Genomic DNA, 17,274 nt, shown 5'->3' with positions numbered 1-17,274 from the left:
GTCCAGAATTATTTCAACAACAATAGCCTATGAGGTGGAGGTGGGCTATATTTAATGCTACCTTTATAGAGGAGTCTCTGCAACCAAGACTCATTGGACAACAAGACATGTTTATTCAGGGAGATGGAAGTTACTAATAATGAGCAAGTGGTGAGGCTTCCCTCTGTTGCTCCTCTATCCTCGAAGAAATAAGTATACAGCTGATACTTTGTGCATCTGCGAAACTAGTAACCCCATAACAATATCTGTTGGGCTCCTCCCCATATCCGTTTTATTATAAAGTCAAGCAAATGTGGCAATATAGTAGGGCACTCTACTCTTAGGGAGTGGTAAGATTCACCAATGTTCATAATTTGTTTTAAAATGAGCACTTTCACTCTCCATTGGAAAAGTCAGTAGAAAATAGGAGCAGGCGTAAAGTGGATACAGTACCCTAAAACATGGACTTAATGTGGAAAATTAATATGGTACTCTCTGTAGAAGTTTTCTAATGCCAGTCATAAAAGTGGTTGTGTGATTGGGTTTTTTGGTTGAAAAAAGAACAAGTTATAAAAAATGTAATTGGTTTGGCACAATCTCAACACTGCTATCAAAATGTCATAAAATAATTCTTAATTACTGTTTGAAGAAATTCCTAATATCACATCAATCAAAACAATGTCTACTTTGCATCAAGATGATTCACAGAAAATTGATAAGGTAGGAAAGGATTACAATTTGGGTAAGTCTCAGGAAAAAAAACTGTGCTCTTGTGTATGAGCTCAGCATTTTAAGACCCAGAGCAGGAAGCATAGAAACATGCCTGGTGCATTTGTAGTAATTTATTACTTATGAATTAGACTTACCCTCTTGCAATGGAGATGTTGCGAGGCTTTGAAGCTTGAGGCCTGAATCTAATCCTTGGGGTTTATTGTAGAAATATAAGCAGCACATCACAAAAGCACTAAAGATAAATATCAGTAGAAGTAGGGCAGCAACTCCTAATCCCACCATTGCACCTATACTGAAGAAAAGAAGATAAAAAGACATTCCATGTTTAACTTAATGGATACCTCTCTAAATTCAGCCGGAACTCAGTGGTGGGAATGATCATTTGCATTTTCTGTATATCAATTGCATTTAAAGCCCTGCCTCACAAATTTACAGTAATTCTTTGAGGCCAGTTTGAAATAAGTGGTGATAAGGCAATCTGATCAATATTATTTACTGGCACTTTCAGAATGTATTTGTTTAAATTCCACATTAAGTTTAAGGGAAAGATAAAGGTTCATGAAATTAATGAAAAATTAGTTTAGCCAACTGAAAACTAATTGAGTAATGCAAAATAGAAAGACAACTTAGTTTAATATCCCATGTAATCAGTGTTAATGTTGCTCCTCCATTCTTTATATAATCTGGAAGTCTACGCATTAGCACTGTACCTACTATAGTGGAGAATTAGTGGATTGAAAATATGTCAACTCATTTAATGTGCTTTACCTGAAAATCCTACTTTATTAATATATTCATGGATCAGGTTTCTTGGCAGTAAATTTGAAATATATTTATCTTCATAAAACTATTGCAATTATAAATGTTTCTGTTTAGGTGTTAGGTTTAGATTTTATTTCATTTTGTTTTATAGAAGTTAGTAGGCATTTAAAGTCATGAAGAAGAATTTTTAAATCTGATTTGTGGGAGTAAAGATCTAATATATTTTTACTCCAGTGGTGTATTGGGAAAGTAAGATCAGAGTAGAATTTGGATGAACCAAAGATTTTGGAGGATGGGAGGTTAGCCAGGAGAACATTCAAACAGCTGAGTCCACCAATGGTTAAGGTGTGGATGAGGGTTCCTGGGATGGAACTGGACAATGTTTCAGAACTGGGAATAGGTTAAGCCATGGAGACAATATGGGGTCAAAATCTCATCTCAAGGTCAAACCAAACATGAATGGAGTGGTTATTTTACCGTAATATTAATCCAGAAGCCTGGACTGATAATCCAGAGAACACAAGCTCAAATCTAACAGTGAGTTTGAGCTATGGAATGATTTGAAAAATCTGGAAGTTAAATTGTTTGTGTCATAAAGAATCCACCTCATCTGTCTTGAGATATCTGATATGGAAGAAATTCACTGTCTGAGTCTAATCTATGTAATATTCTAGCTCCACACCAGTGTACCTGACTCTTAACTCTCCTTTTAAGAAGCTGACAAACCACTTGACTGTATCAAGTTGTTAAACTGTTTCAAGAAAGCAATTTACTAATGATGCTCACAACCAGAGATTATTATCAATACTCTGAAGCTGTGCTTGGGTAGCTAGAGATGCCAGTATTAAGGGTAGGAGTCTGTGACCTTTTGCCTTTCTAGTGCTTAGCATGAAGATAGCAACCCATTCATTTCAAATAAGCACTTTGACATGACAGAGAAGTGGGAGAGTTGTACAACTGGAAGTTATCAGTGTACATGTGAAAGATATGGAAGGTTATCCATGTATGGACAAAGTTAAAATAGTACATGTAGATAAGATAGGCAGACAAAATGTGAATTCATTGAACTTCTAAAGTTACAGAACCTGGATAGGAAGGAAGCACATTGTGATGGATGCTCAGGTTACAATTAGATAGATTAGAGTAGAACCAAATAAGGGCAGTTTAAATAAACTATAATGTTAAAGAATGGTATAAAGGAGGGTGGTATAGCTGAGTGATGCCAAGGAGCATGATCACAATCATTAGGAATTTCAAATTATGGTGTTTAGGGTTACTTCAGTATTGAGTTGGACAAGTGGGAGGAAACCTTATTAAAGAAGTGATAAGTGATAATATTCTGTGACATTGTGAGGCAGATATTCATTTGGGAGGTACAACATAGTCAGAGAATCTAGAGAAAAAAAATGAGGGTTGTAGAGGGACTGCCATTTGCAAAGAGCGGAGAGGAGAGGATAACATTGAAAAAACAACAAGATGCTGGAGGAACTCAGCAGGCCAGGCAGCATCTGTGGAGAAAAACAGACGGTCAACATTTCAGGTCAGGACCCTTCTTCAGGACTGAAGATAGGAAAAGGGGAAGCCCAATATATAGAGGGGGGGGGGGGGGAAACAACATCTGCCTAACACTATCTCTATCTCTTGCCTGCATCTACCTATCACCACCTTGTGCCCACCCCACCACCCCTTTTTTGTCCACTTATCACTGCTCTGTTTTGCCTCCTAGAAGGGTCTTGACCCGAAACATTGACCATCTGCTTTTCTCCACAGATGCTGTCTGGCCTGTTGAGTTCCTCCAGTATCTTGTTGTTTTTTCATCTAGATCCCAGTGTCAGCAGTCCTTTATTTCTCGAGAGGATGAAATTAGTTTTAAAAAGTAGCAATCTATATCTCAAGAGGAAAAACCATTAACATGCAGCAGCAGTAATAATTGGCAGAGATATTGTGTTATTGCATTATTGAAATAAAACAAAATGCTGGAAATATTCAGTGGGTCAGGTAGCATCCGTGGGAAGAGAAACAAAGTTAATTCTTCAAGTTGAAGTTCGTCCATCAGACTTGAAAAGCGAGGATTATTGGATGTTTGGTGGGAGTGGGATTAAAGGAGCAGTTTGTGTCTCTCATGGAAAAAATGGACAGAGCAAATGGACTGGGAGATGGGCAATGGGAGCTCAGGATCCACATATCCCACTCAGCAAACCATTAAAACCATTGGGAGAGTTGGGAGGGAGGGAGCGTTGTAAGAAGGCTAGGAGGGCTGAGAATTCACAGAAGGGTTTAGGGAACTGAGGTGGAAATTGAAATGACCAAGGATAAACAGCTGTACAGTGCAGAAATGTAGGGAGGACAGGTGCAAAACTTCACACTAGGGTTTGGGGAGCGGTAGGGAATGAGAATATTAGAACAGTGCCAAAGGAGTGGAACATGATGAGGTGCTCAATAGACCAGAGGTTGGCACCATAGTAAAGGCGGAGACCAAAGTATCATTTGCTGATAAGGATAAGACAATCATTGTGATAATTGGGTGGGCCTAGTGGTGCAGACATAGCCAAACAGGTATCACCAACCACAAATAAGGTTTTTAGTCAGACGTCAGTACAATTACCGACCATAAGGTCATGGATGATGACTGCTTTATTTTTAGTGTCTCTCCTTCCTGGAAGATAGGCACTGATGTTTAGACTATATTTCTGGTCACTGGTCAAAGTTATTCATGAAAAAATTGCCATGCTCATGTAGAGCTCTAACAGTGGGATCTATTGATAATACCCTGCACTTGCTAGTCATTTTCCAATTGAAAACTAATGGTTAATTCCCTTAGAAAACATGCAGGAGAAATTTGCCTTCAGTCATCAGGACTGAGAGAGCATTGATTACTGATTATTCTCTCCTCCATTCATTCCGTGGAACCAAATGGGTGGTATGTGAGTAGCACCAGCACCCAACACCCTTGCATGCATTTAACACCAGGATCAAAGACAAATCTTTCTGCCATGTTGTCTAATACTCACTTTATATAAGGGTACATTTGACTAGCTATTACCAGGAAGGACATTGGCATAATTGTGTGGCTAATTTCACTTTCACAGCTGCAGTTAGTGCCACTGAATTTAAATCAGGTTAAAAATAAGAATAGGCTAAGAATGAAAAAGGCATCAAGTAAAAGTGGGGTCACCAGGGATAATTATGGCATTGAGATAAACCTCTTAAAGTTATGTGCGCATACAAAGGAAGCACTAAAAAAAAGCCGATCTGAAGCTCTATGCTGCTGACAAGAACGGCGGAATGGGTTTACAACTTAATAAATGGGTTGTAATTTAGGGATAAAGAGGACAGGTCAGTAAAGAATGTAGTTTCTTAAATAATAGACATTAATGCATGCTATTAGCAAGCTTGTTTTTAATGTGGATCAAGATGGAGGCATATTGATTAAAATAAGGGAAGTAAGGGGAAAAATCTAGCTTTGGGGAACTATCAGAATGAGTTATAAATACTGAAGGGTGCAGGCAAATTAGAATGACTTGTTGATATTAATTTGCTAATAATGAAATGAAAGGACCATGATGAAAGCAGGAGCAGAGATTTATTAAAGAATATAAATTATAAAATTGATTCATGGTTTTAGAAACATTACTGCTTTTGTTTTGCTAGACTTACAATGGATAAGGAAAGAACAAGGAAACATCTGAGGAAGAATGACAATGGGAGAATGCAGAAGGAATTAAAGAAGCTATATTGGCATTGAATGTTAGTGAGGTAAGTGGCATATTTCAAACACATAATGCAGGCACTGTACATTGGACATCACACGTTGCACATTCATGCCATTGGATAAGACGTTGTAGGTGCAAGAGGAAACCAGTTATTTTCCTCTTGTGGACTGACCTGAAAATGGGAATCAAGCAATGAATCAGGGCAAATCACAATAGGATTAGAGGAAAGATAACTCTGGATCAAACCGTGAGAATTCCTTGAGAACATACCATAAATAACTTGTGCATGAAGTAGACTCTGTAGCCCTTGCCCATCCAGACAACAACAGAGCTTTTCACACAATAATTGTGAAGCCCAGGTTCAATCCTGACCTCTGTGGAGTTTGCATGTTCTTCCTGTGACCAAGTAGGTTTCGCCTGGGTGCTCCAGTTTCCTCCCACATCCGAACCACATGCAGGCTGGTAGGTTAGTTGTCCATTGTAAACTGCCTCTAGTGTGGGTGGGTTTTAGAATCTAAGGGGGAGTTGATAGGAATGTGGGAGAATAGGTTACAGGGAAAATCAGTGGAGGAATGGGTTTGCTCTGTGCTCCAGGACAGACAGGATGGGTTGAATGGCTTCATAAGGAAATGTGAAACTTAAGGTGAAAAGCTCATTCACATCACCCACAGATAAACCCTCCCTCTAATACTGAATTTGAATTTGGCCAAAACTCTGCTCTTTAAAACCATCCACATGAAACACTTTGTGTTTTCTGTAACTAAAAAGTAAAACATAATTCATGTTAACTGGTCCTTGAAACTTGGTGGGTGAGACCATCTAATATTAGAATAGTTGAAGGTTTCACAGAGAAATTCACTTAATTCGCAATGGCAATACAATTGTGTACTACAGCACCAGCAACCTGGGTTCAGTTCCGGCCACTGTCTGTAAGGAGTTTGTACGTTCTCCCCGTGTCTGCGTGGGTTTCCTCTGGGTGCTCCGGTTTCCTCCCACATTCCAAAGACGTATGTGTTAGGAGTTGTGGGCATGCTATGTTGGCGCCGGAAGCGTGGCAACACTTGCGGGCTGCCCCCAGAACAATCTACGCAAAAGATGCATTACACTATGTTTCGATGTACATGTGACTAATAAAGATATCTTAGAAGAATTTTGGTTTGAAGATGTCTTTCTGCATAGCTCTGAACCTCACTTCCCACAGTCATTGCCCTATCTCACCAATTTTTGTTGGCATCCTGATCCCTTTGGGACACGTAAAACAATGTAATCACCACCCTGGCTCTGCTGGTAATACAGTTACTTAGATCAGAAAACTGTAGCTTCAGGACTCCTGCGTACTCTAGCACCAGATCCAATCCTGGACCACGGTGCAGTACTGACATTGTGCTGCATTGCCTGGGCGGGGTTCACTTCTCGATACCGTCCCATGGCACTCAGTCCAAAGTTAAATGAACAGCTCGTTCGTTTCATAGCTGTGGGATCTGAAACCTGTCTGCTGCGTTTACCTGGGTCACAACGGAGTGTGTAATTCAAAATGATTCATTAGCTGCGAACTGGTGCCAGACTTTCGACTTCATCCAGTCAATGGAGACACAAGAGACTGTAAATGCTGGAATCTGGAGCAAAGAAACACAAATTTATGGAGGAATTTAGCGAGTCAGACAACATCTGTGACGGGAAATGGACAGTCCAGGCGAAGGGTCTCAACCCGAAACATCGACTATCCTTTTCCTTCCGCAGATGTTGCCTGACCACTGAGTTTCTCCAGCCGTTTGTTTGTCGTCTAGTCAATGCCGGCTCACAGAACTATCCCATCCCTCCTACAATATTCCCTGAAACCAGTTCTCCCACTTAACTCCTTCCAGATTGTAACCCCACCAACGCCAGGGGCAATTTACAGTGGTCAGGTTCAAATCCTCCCGTCTGATGGTCACCAAAACAAATTAAAACAAGGAAGAAATCGTTAAGAAAGGTCTATTCGGATCCAACTAGGCTGCCCAAGGCTCTGGCTGCGACTCTGAAGTTAGGTTGCACCGATTCCTTCTCACACATTCACCTTACTTGCCTCCTCCTTGCCCTAAGCAACACGCAAGATGTCCAGTCCAGACCCGAAACATTGACTGTGCATTCCCTTCCACAGATACTGCCTGACCTGCTGAGTTCCTCCAGAATCTGGTGTATTGCTCCAGATTCCAGCATCTGCAGCCTCCTGTGGCTCCCGTTCCCCAGTCACCCCGCTTACCTCAGCGACCACATGTAGCCGTGCGGGTAGGGGAAATAGTTGCCAGCCTCATTGCAGCAATACTTGAGATCGGAGAAACCGCAGCAGTAAACCTCGTCCACGCCGTCCGTCTTCCTCGGACACTTGAACCTTGCCACCAGCTCCTCTCTCACGTTGGAGTAGCCGCTGCAAACTCGCGCTCCTCCGCTCATGTCCGGCGAGGGGTTGGCAGCCGCCCAGCCCGCTCCGCTCTCCCTTCTCACTCGCTGCCCAGCACGGCAGCTCCAAGCAGCCCAGCTGCTCCCGGGACTCCGCCCCAGCCCACTCGACCCAATCTCTACCACTGCGAATAGGTCCTTGTTGGATCTCAACGGGTTGACATTACTCCTAGTCCCTAAGTAGGAGAGCACTTGTCTCAAATTCGTTTGTTACTAATACGTGCATGTACCAGGATGCAAGGGAGCCAGTCAATTCAAGGGAATCGCTATGTTATGGGGGTTAAGGCGCTGGTATTAAAGGTAAACCTGTAAGCTAAATATAAGAATACTCTCACTGTGCGTTGTATGTTGGAAGGGGCGTTGATGATTAATGTTAAACCTGTTTTGCGAAGGGATGAATCAATATCATGTCACTAACTGATGGAGTGATTGACTGGTCTCCTAGCATCGGCTTCTTTTCACGGGCACCGTCCTTTGGCGTCATTGGCGAGCGAGTTTGCAAAGCACGTCTCGGAATATTCGTTAACTGCCTGAAGCTGTTTATCCACTGATGTTTCAACAGAAGTGTCAATTAGTAAAAAGAAAACGCAACGGCAATATTTGATCTACTCTGATATTAATTGAAAACAAAACATTAGAGGTAGCGGGTATAACATTATTAAAATGCATACAAGAGAACTTTTTAATATTGGTGCTAGCGAAGCTAACTGGAGAAAGGGTGGTTCTGGAATTAGTTCCAGTAATGAATTTGAGCAGTGGAAGAGAAAGTTTGAGATACTGGTTATGAAATGGTAACGAGGCCACTCGGCCCTTTGAGTACGAACCAGCTCTGTACGTCCCAACCTCCCTTACTTTCGTTTATTTAGGCAATGTTTTCCACCTTTCAAGCATTGATCCACTTTTCCTTTAAAACCCGTGACTAAGTTTGCCTCCATGACAGGTAAATGCAATCCAGAAGTTAACCACTTGATGTGTCATTCCTAATGTAATCTTTTCTTCTTTTGCCAATCACCTTGCCAGTGCCCTCTGATTTTTTTCCACCAATGGGAATAGTTACACCCTTCGTTAGATTCTTCATTGTTTTGACCAACTCTTTCACGCCTCCCATTAACCTTAACTCCAAGGGGGACCATCCCAGCTTTTCCCCATAATCCTGATGCAAGGCTTTGACCCAAAATGTCAACTTACACCTTTTGCCTCCACAGATACTGACGGACCTGCTGAGTTCTTCCAGCATTTTATTTTTCATTCCAGATTCCAGCATCTGCAGTCTCTTTTGTCTTCTAAGCCCATCAACCCTGGCTGTGTCACCAGTGCTTTTAAATCATTCCTAAAATACAGCAATCAGACATGAACACAATATTTCATTTGTGGCAGAACCATATTTTCTGCATGTGTGTGATAAATTGCTTGGTTTTGTATGCCTCAATTATGTAGCCCAAAGTACCAGTTAGTTTTTTGTTTCATTACTTTCTCAATCTGCCCAGTAAGCTTCATGAACATATACAGGCTTCCCTGTAATCTTTATGAACATATACAACCTGCCTTGTAATCTTCAAGGATGACTCAACATATACAGCCTGCCCTGTAACCTTCAAGGATATATACACGTCCCTCTGTTCTTAGACTTCCTTAGAATTGTACAATTTGTCTTAAACTGCCTCTCATGCTTCTTCCAAGATATATCATGTTGTACTTTCCTCCATTATATTCTGTCTGCTATATGTCCATCATGTTACCACACTGATTATGTCCCCTTGAAGTCTATGATTATCCTTCTCATTGATTAATATATTTCCACGTTTTGCATCTTCCGCAAATTTTGAAATTGTCCCCTGGAGAAGCAGAGGACTCATGGTCCCGGCACTAATCCCAGAGCACGCCATTGTCCAGACTCCTGTAATCTATAAAACAATCATTCACCACAACTCTGCTTTTTGTTACTAGGCCAGTCTCCTATCTGTACTGCCATTGCCTCTCTTATTCCATGAGCTTCAACTTTTTTAACAAAGTATGTGGCATTTTATGAAAACTAACTTCTTAGATTAAATAATTAGTCATAAACAACCAACTAAACATTGTAATTCAGTTAGATTTAGCTTGGCTAAAGATAAGGACAAAGATAATGAAAGAATCAATTGAAGTGGTAAACCTTAAGGACACTAAGGAAGATATGGGTAAGGATAATGCTTTTGATGTAGTCTAATATGATTTTATCACTGATCAGTAAAGTAAGTGTCTATGTAATCCAAGAGAAATGGCAAGTTGAATCTACAATTGACAAATAGTAGAAAGTAAAAGTTAATAGTTAACAGGTTTTAGGGACTGGAAGTCTCTTTGCACTTGGGGTCTGCAGGGTTCATTGCTGGATTTTTAGCTATTCATAATTGTTTCAATATTTTAGGCTTAAATGGTAGGGTCATTATTAAGAAGTTTGCACATACTATGAAATATTCAAAAACAATTGACAGAAAGCAAAGTTGAAGGCAAGGCTTAGTCAGCCATCAAAGCCTTAAAGGAAGTTTAAGGGACAGAAATTGTTTAGTGTGCTACTTACTTGAGTCTTGCCTTCACTCATGCCCGGCTGCTGGAGTCTGGGATATTTCAGTCCCTCCATGTTTGCACAGGTAATCTGGGGTGGTCGTGCTCCAGCAAAGTCTGGCCTATTATCAAGTTCTTGTTGAGGCGGGAAAGATGGTGCGTGTTGAGGGGGGGAATGAGCTAACAGAACAGTTCTAAAAATAAACCTCCTATCACAATAACTAGTCACTCCTTCCTGATCAATTTTTAGACCTTGAGAATGAGATTCTTCTCAATCACTCCTACTCCAGTAGAATTTTGATGAATATTAAGGCTTCACTCTAAATTAACATACGACTCAACATATTAATGATAAACTTGAAGTGCGGGAATGTTTCAACATGTTCCATTGGAAAAGTACAGCAACCAGCTTACACTAAGACAGTGGTGTGGTGGGATTGGTGAGAGGGGGAAGGAGCAATTATTGATGTGGCACAGCTAGAAGAGCTGCTGCCTCACAGCTCCAGTGACCCAGGTTCAATCCTGAGCTCAGGCACTGTGTGGAGTTTGCACTTTCTCCCCGTGATTGTGTAGATTTTCTCTGGGTGCTCTGGTTTCCTCTCACATCCAAAGACATGCAGGTTGTCTGGCTACTGTAAATTGTGTAGGTGAGTGGTAATATCTAGGGAAACTTGATGGGAATGTGGACACAATGAAAATGGGATTAGTGCAGGATTAATGTAAATGGGTGTTTGGTGGTCAATGCAGACTGAGTGAGCTGAAGGGCCTGTTTTGAGCTGTATGTTTCTATGACTCTTTGAGGAAGCAAACCCGCTCCCTGGGCTGTTTGGTGTATTCATGTGAAGATATAATTTCTCAAGGTACACTATCAGTGTGAAAGGTGACAGTTTGAAAACGTGTGTCCTTTAACTAGCAGATGTCATGACATTAATACCATGCACATGATCAAATAACCAAATTGTCTCACCATCATGAATTAGTTGAGTTGATTTTTGGATTAGCTGCAATTGCTGAGTGGTTGACAAGAGAAATTATGACCTTTGGGCAGGAAGAGATCTCCCTCTGATTCCTTAAGCCCTTGATTTCCTGAGAGAGCAAGGAAAATGGCTCAACCTAAATGATACTTGATTATGATTAATATAGCTTCCATTTGTTTTTTTTAAACCAGTTGAAGATTTTGCCAGATACATTATGCTTGTAATTCTGGATTTTGACAATCTGGTTTCTGCAGAATTTCCCAGGATGCTTTTGTTGTCACAATGTCAAGCAAAGAGCAAGCTCACGGAGAACCCAAATGCGGCACACTGGTACGAGACTGGAGTCAGGATGCTTCCTCAGAACCAAACGCAGGCGGCAACCAGAAGGAATCTTGCCTCGGAGCTCTGAGGTGGGGTCCCAACACAAACAGGATATCCTAAGAGGAACAGTGAAACTGGGACTGCTCTAGAGTTGACAGTTCTAAGCAGCAAGGAGACAAAGTATACCCAAAGGTTGACCAATACTCTGGCAACTAGTGCTAGTGAAACCAGAGCTCTTATGCTAGTCTCCTGATGGGGCTCAGGTGTGTTGTTAAGCAATTAGTAGTGTATGGACTCCATGTGCTGCACAACAAGGCACCATCAATAAAGCTGAATTGAGGGCCAGCACTCAGCACCATGACAGTACCCCCCTTAACGGGAGCCTCCAGGCGACCCTCCAGGCTTATCTGGATGGTTCTGATGGAATTCCTGAGTGAGGGAGGTCCAAAATGAAGGAGCAAGGAACCCAGGAACATTCCTCCAGACCACCAAGTACTGCAGGCCCCTACTCTGGCAGCGTACATCCAGTAAACGCCGGACAGTGTACCCTGGGTGGTTGTCAACAATCCGGGGGCGCAGAGAGGGCTTGGCTGGAGGGCACAATGGACTGCTAGCCACTGGCTTCACCTGAGTCACGTGGAAAGTGGGATGTATCCTCAGAGTTGTAGGCAATTTGAGCCGGACCATTGTGGGATTGACGATCCGCTGAATTTCAAAAGGTCCCAGGAAGAGAGGAGCTAGTTTCTTGGGCTCGTCCTTGAGGGGGGATGTCCTTAACCAAGAGCCAAACCTTCTTCCCAGGCTGGTACACTGGTGCAGGAACCCGCCGACGATCAGCAAATCTCTGGTTGCAGAGTGCGGTACGGAGCAGGGCCGAGCGTGTCCTCCCAGACCTTGTGGCAATGGCAGAGATGATCCTGAACTGAGGACACGGCGATGTCCCCCTCATGGATGGAGAGCAGAGGAGGTTGGTAACCAAATGAGCATTTGAAGGGGGATCTTCCAGTAGCAGTGCAGACCAGAGAGTTGTGGGCGTACTCAACCCAAGCGAGGCGGGTGCTCCACGTCGATGGGTCGTTTGCTGTTATGCAGCATAGTGCTGTTTCCAAATCTTGATTCACCCGTTCTGTCTGGCCGTTTGTCTGTGAATGGAAACTGGACGATAGGCTTATGGATGTTCCAAGGGCCTGACAAAAAGACCTCCATACTGCAGAGACAAACTGGGGACCCCGGTCGGAGACAATGTCTGCAGGGATTCAGTGGAGGCGGAAGACGTGTTGGACGACCAGGTCGGCTGTTCCGAGCTGTAGGGAGTTTGGAAAGGGCCACAAAATGCACTGCTTTGGAAAAGCGGTCCACTATGGTGAGGACAGCAGTGTTCCCGTGAGAAGGGGGCATCCCATGACAAAATCCAGGGCGATATGGGACCACAGACATCTAGGTACAGGTAAGGGACGAAGCAGTCCAGCAGGTGGTTGGTGGGAGGCTTTTCCCACGGGCATAGACAGTACAAGCAAAAACAAAGGAATGAGTATCAGCATCCATGGAGGTCCACCAGAAATGTTTCTTCAGGAGGAAAAGTGCCCTATCAATCCCTGGATGGCAGGCAAAATGAGAAGAATGTCCCCACTGCAGAACCTGAGACCACACGGACTCTGGTACAAAAAGGTGGTTGGGTCGTCTGTTACCTGGGTCAGGTTGGGTCTGTTGGGCTTCCTTCATTACAGCCTTGATCTCCCAGGTGAGGGCCACCACCACACAGGACTGGAGAAGGATGGTCTCAGGGTTAGGATGGTCCTCCTTGGTAGTGTTTGCCAGGAGGGCATCGGACTTCCCATTCATGGACCCAGGACAATATGTTAGCATAAACTGGAAACTACCAAAGAATAATGCCCACCAGGCTTGACGGGAATTCAGGTGTTTTACAGTTCATATATATTCCAAGTTCTTGTGGTCTGTCCAAACGATAAACTGATGTTCTGCTCCCTCTAGCCAGTGCCTCCACTCCTCTAACGCAAGCTTGACTGCCAGTAACTCCCAGTTCCCCATGTCGTAATTACGTTTGGCGGGGGACAACCAGCAATAAAAAAAGCACAGGGGTGCAGTTTCTGATCCAAACCAGAGCGTTGAGAGAGGACCGCTCCCACCCCGGAGTCAGAGACGTTGACCTCCACAACAAATTGGCTGGAGGGGTCTGGTTGGACCAGGATGGGGGAGGATGTGAAGAGTTTCTTCAGGTCCGTGAATGCTGAGTCAGCTTCAGGGTTCCACAGAAAAGGGTCTTCGGTGAAGTGAATTGCGTAAGGCGCACTGCCACCCGACTATAATCCCTAATGAAACGGCGAAAGAAATTCGCAAACGCCAGAAACTGTTGGAGTTGCTTGAGTGTCGTGGGTCAAGGCCATTCCACCACCACCTGGATCTTCTCAGGATCTGCCCTTACTCGTCTACTCTCAATGATGTAACCTAAGCTGATGAAGGGGATGTGGAATTCACATTTCTCGGCCTTGATGAAGAGCTTGTTCTCCCAGAGCTTCTGGAGAACCTGACAGACATGCTGGGTGTGTTCCTGGAGAAGATCAGGATGTCATCCAGATAGACAAACAAATTGATTTATGAAGTCCTGTAGGACATCATCAGAGCTTGGAAGATGGCAGGAGCATTGGTGAGGCTGAATGGCATTACTAGGTATTTGGAGGCCGAGAGGGGTCTTAAACGCTGTTTTCCACTCATCTCCCTCCCTTATCCTGACCAGATAGTAAGTGCTTCGTAAATCAAGATTAGAGAATATGGTGGTCTGTGAAGAAGATCAAATGCAGAATTGATGAGCAGCAGTGGGTACTTGATCTTGACGGTTATGTTATTTAGGCCCCAGTAGTCAATACACAGATGCAGTGAGTCATCCTTCTTCCCCAGAAGGACCCTGTGCCTACTAGGGAGGATGAGGGACGAATAATGCCTACTGAGAGATTCATTGATATACTCCTCCATTGCTTCCCTCTCTGGTTGGGACAAGTTACATAGTCAACTGGTAGTTTGCGGAGCTCCGGGGACAATGTTGATTGTGCAATCATATGGCCGGTGTGGGGGCAGGGAAAGAGCCCTTTGTTTGCTACATACTTGCCCCAGGTCATGATACTCCACTGGGACCCTGGACAAGTCTGGGGTTTCAACGGCCGACGAACTAGCAGTAGTCTGTACCGGAGATAGGGCCAACTGGAGACAAGTGGAATGGCAGAATGGACTCCAACTGACTATCCTACCCATGGCCCAATTGAGGTGGGGATTGTGGCAGCTCAACCAGGGGTACCCAAGGACCATTAGCATCTGCAGGGAGTTTATCAGGTGAAATTAGACCTGTTCCCAATGGCTTCTAGAGATCAGCAATGACAGCAGAGGTGTATAGTGCGTGACTTGGGTCAACAGTCTGCCATCTAGTGCCCAAACTTCTAGAGGAGTACTCAGTGGCTCCCAAGGAATCCTGGCCCGGGAGGTTATGTCTTCATCCAATGGATTTCCCTCCACCAAGGCAGAAAGGAACAGGGAATGTTGGAGGTGTCTTATGGTAGCTGGGATCTGCATCTGGTTCTGGAAGACCGTAGGGAAAGTTGCCTGGCTCACCAGGACCCCCCCTCTCTACTGGTGAGCCCTCTCCTCTTGGCCAAAGGGCACAAGTGGCAAGAAAGTGGCCAGGCTGGCTGCAATAGAGGCAACTCCCAGCTCTTAACCTGACATCATTCAGAGGGAGAAAAGCAGTTCTGTCCCAGTTGCATTGGTTGCTCCTCTGGGGTGGTGCAATCAGCTGGGTCAGGAGCACATCCAAGGGCAGAAGGAAGAGCAGAGGCTTGGGTCAGGAGTGGCTGGGAAGGTGACCTGTGGGGTGAATGGAGGTGTTGGACAAACCATCCTCTCTCTGCCATTCCTGGAGTCAGTTGTCCAGTCTGGTAGCTAGGGAGATCAACACATCCAGGCTGGTTGTCTCATCTTGTGCCACCAACTCGTCCTTTATCCTGTTGCAGAGGCCTTGCTAAAAACCCCCTGGAGAGCTTTCTCATTCCACGGAGGCAGCTGCTAACATCCGGAACTCCACGAAGTATTCCACAACACCACGGGAGCCCTGACAGAGGGTGAGTAGTCATTTGGCTGCTTCCTTACCCCTGATGGGATGGAGGAAGACCTTTCTCATTTCCTCAGTGAAGGTTTGAAATGAGGAGCAGGTCTCTAAGCTGATTGTCCCAGATGGCAGTGACCCATTCCAGCATGCTTCCTTGCAACAACCCCACAATAAATGAGATCTTGGATCTCTGTGGTGTACGTGGAGGGCTGCTGCTCAAATACTAATGAGCATTGTAGTAGGAAGGACCAGCAATTTCCCAGCTCCCTAGTGTAGGGTTCTGGGTCAGGTACATGCAGTTCCTTGGGTGGTCAGGTCATCAAACCATAGGGTGATGCTCCTACAGATTGTCCAGGCTGGTCAGACAGTTCTCAGAGTGGAGGGGGTAAGAAGAGCAGAGACCCAGCTGATCTGTTCACTGACCTGCCCAACATTCACTTCTAGGGTACAGCAGTCTGCTATAACCTCCTAAAGCTGCTGGTTGTGCCAGCCCAGAAGTGAGCCCTGGCTGGTGAAGGCTTCATACAGGGGATTTGTGTCCACTGGGTTCACGAAGGCTAGAGCATTCTGTCACAATGTCAGGCAAAGAGCAAGCTCACAGAGAACTCAAATGCAACACACTGGTACAAGACTAGAGTCAGGATGCTTCCTCAGAACCAAATGCAGGCAGCAACTAGAAGGAATCTTGCCTCAGAGCTCTGAGGTGGGGTCCCAACACAAAAACATGATATCCTAAGAGGATATATAGTGAAACCAGGACTACTCTAGAGTTGCCAGTTCTAAGCAGCCAGGAAACAAAGTATACCCAAAGGTTGACTAATACTCTGGCAACTAGTGCTAGTGAAACCAGGGGTCTTATGCTAGTCTCCCGATGGGGCTCAGGTGTGTGTTGTTAAGTGATTAGTAGTGCATGGACTCCATGTGCTGCACAACGAGGCACCATCAATGGAGCCAAATCGAGGGCCAGCACTTGGAACCATGACATTTTACAACTTAAGCCTGTGTCTCATCATTCTATTCAGGACTAAATGAAAGATAAAACTTTAAAAGCTTTTATTCTGGAGTATAATTTTGATTTGAAAGTATTGTCAATTGCTTCAAATGTATTTGCAGATATCAGGAACTTACCACTGGAGAAAGGTATGGAGAGAAGGATAATACCACACCTTTTGACATATTTTTAAATTCTTCCCATTAAGATACTTGTCAGGGTTTCCTTTTAAATAATATCAGCGTATCTCCCTTACTAGGAATTATTTGCAAAGCAACTTGTGATCTAATATTCTTTTGTACATATACATAAAAATTTTTAATTTCACACTTCACTGTTCCAATTGAAATCTTGAATTTATGCTCTTATGATGAATTCATTAACCATAGAAAGGAATCCTACACTTCCTACACTATATGCCCTCTCTAAACCTGTCATATTTCAGATAACTTCTAGATCACCAGATAACCTTTTGTACTCCAATGAGAAAATCCTCAAAAATTTAACCTTATTTTGCAGAAAATCCTCTCCTTCTTGCTATTATTTTAATGGTTGTATTCAAACAATTCAATAAATGAACATCAGAAGTTCTGGCACATTCTTTGTACCATAAAAGTTTGACATCCTCTATATTTAAAGTTGGAATTAGGAAATGAATTCATGCTATAAAAATAAAAAATGATGGAAATAATCAGCAAGTCAAGT

The 17,274-nt window shown here is 43.5% G+C and overlaps 1 protein-coding gene across 1 annotated transcript; it reads right to left on the bottom strand.

The window, feature by feature from the left end:
• Window positions 1–828: 828 nt before the first annotated feature.
• Window positions 829–7,619, bottom strand: LOC127580963 (protein shisa-like-2B). Its single transcript, XM_052034972.1, has 2 exons — window positions 7,429–7,619; window positions 829–1,003 (listed from the first exon to the last, which is right to left on the bottom strand). The coding sequence occupies exons 1-2, from the start codon at window positions 7,617–7,619 to the stop codon at window positions 829–831; spliced, it is 366 nt and encodes a 121-aa protein (XP_051890932.1).
• Window positions 7,620–17,274: the final 9,655 nt, after the last annotated feature.

The sequence above is a fragment of the Pristis pectinata genome, chromosome 2, assembly GCF_009764475.1.
Source record: "Pristis pectinata isolate sPriPec2 chromosome 2, sPriPec2.1.pri, whole genome shotgun sequence".
NCBI lineage: Eukaryota > Metazoa > Chordata > Chondrichthyes > Rhinopristiformes > Pristidae > Pristis > Pristis pectinata.
The sequence above is the reverse complement of the archived record's forward strand: the minus strand, read 5'-3'. Positions and strand labels throughout refer to the sequence as shown.

Coding starts and splice junctions, on each gene's coding strand:
- LOC127580963 (XM_052034972.1), bottom strand. CDS start 7,619: ATGAGCGGAGGAGCGCGAGTTTGCAGCGGCTACTCCAACGTGAGAGAG. Junction 1,004..7,428: donor GGCTACATGTGGTCGCTGAG/GTAAGCGGGGTG, acceptor TCTTTTCTTCAG/TATAGGTGCAATGGTGGGAT.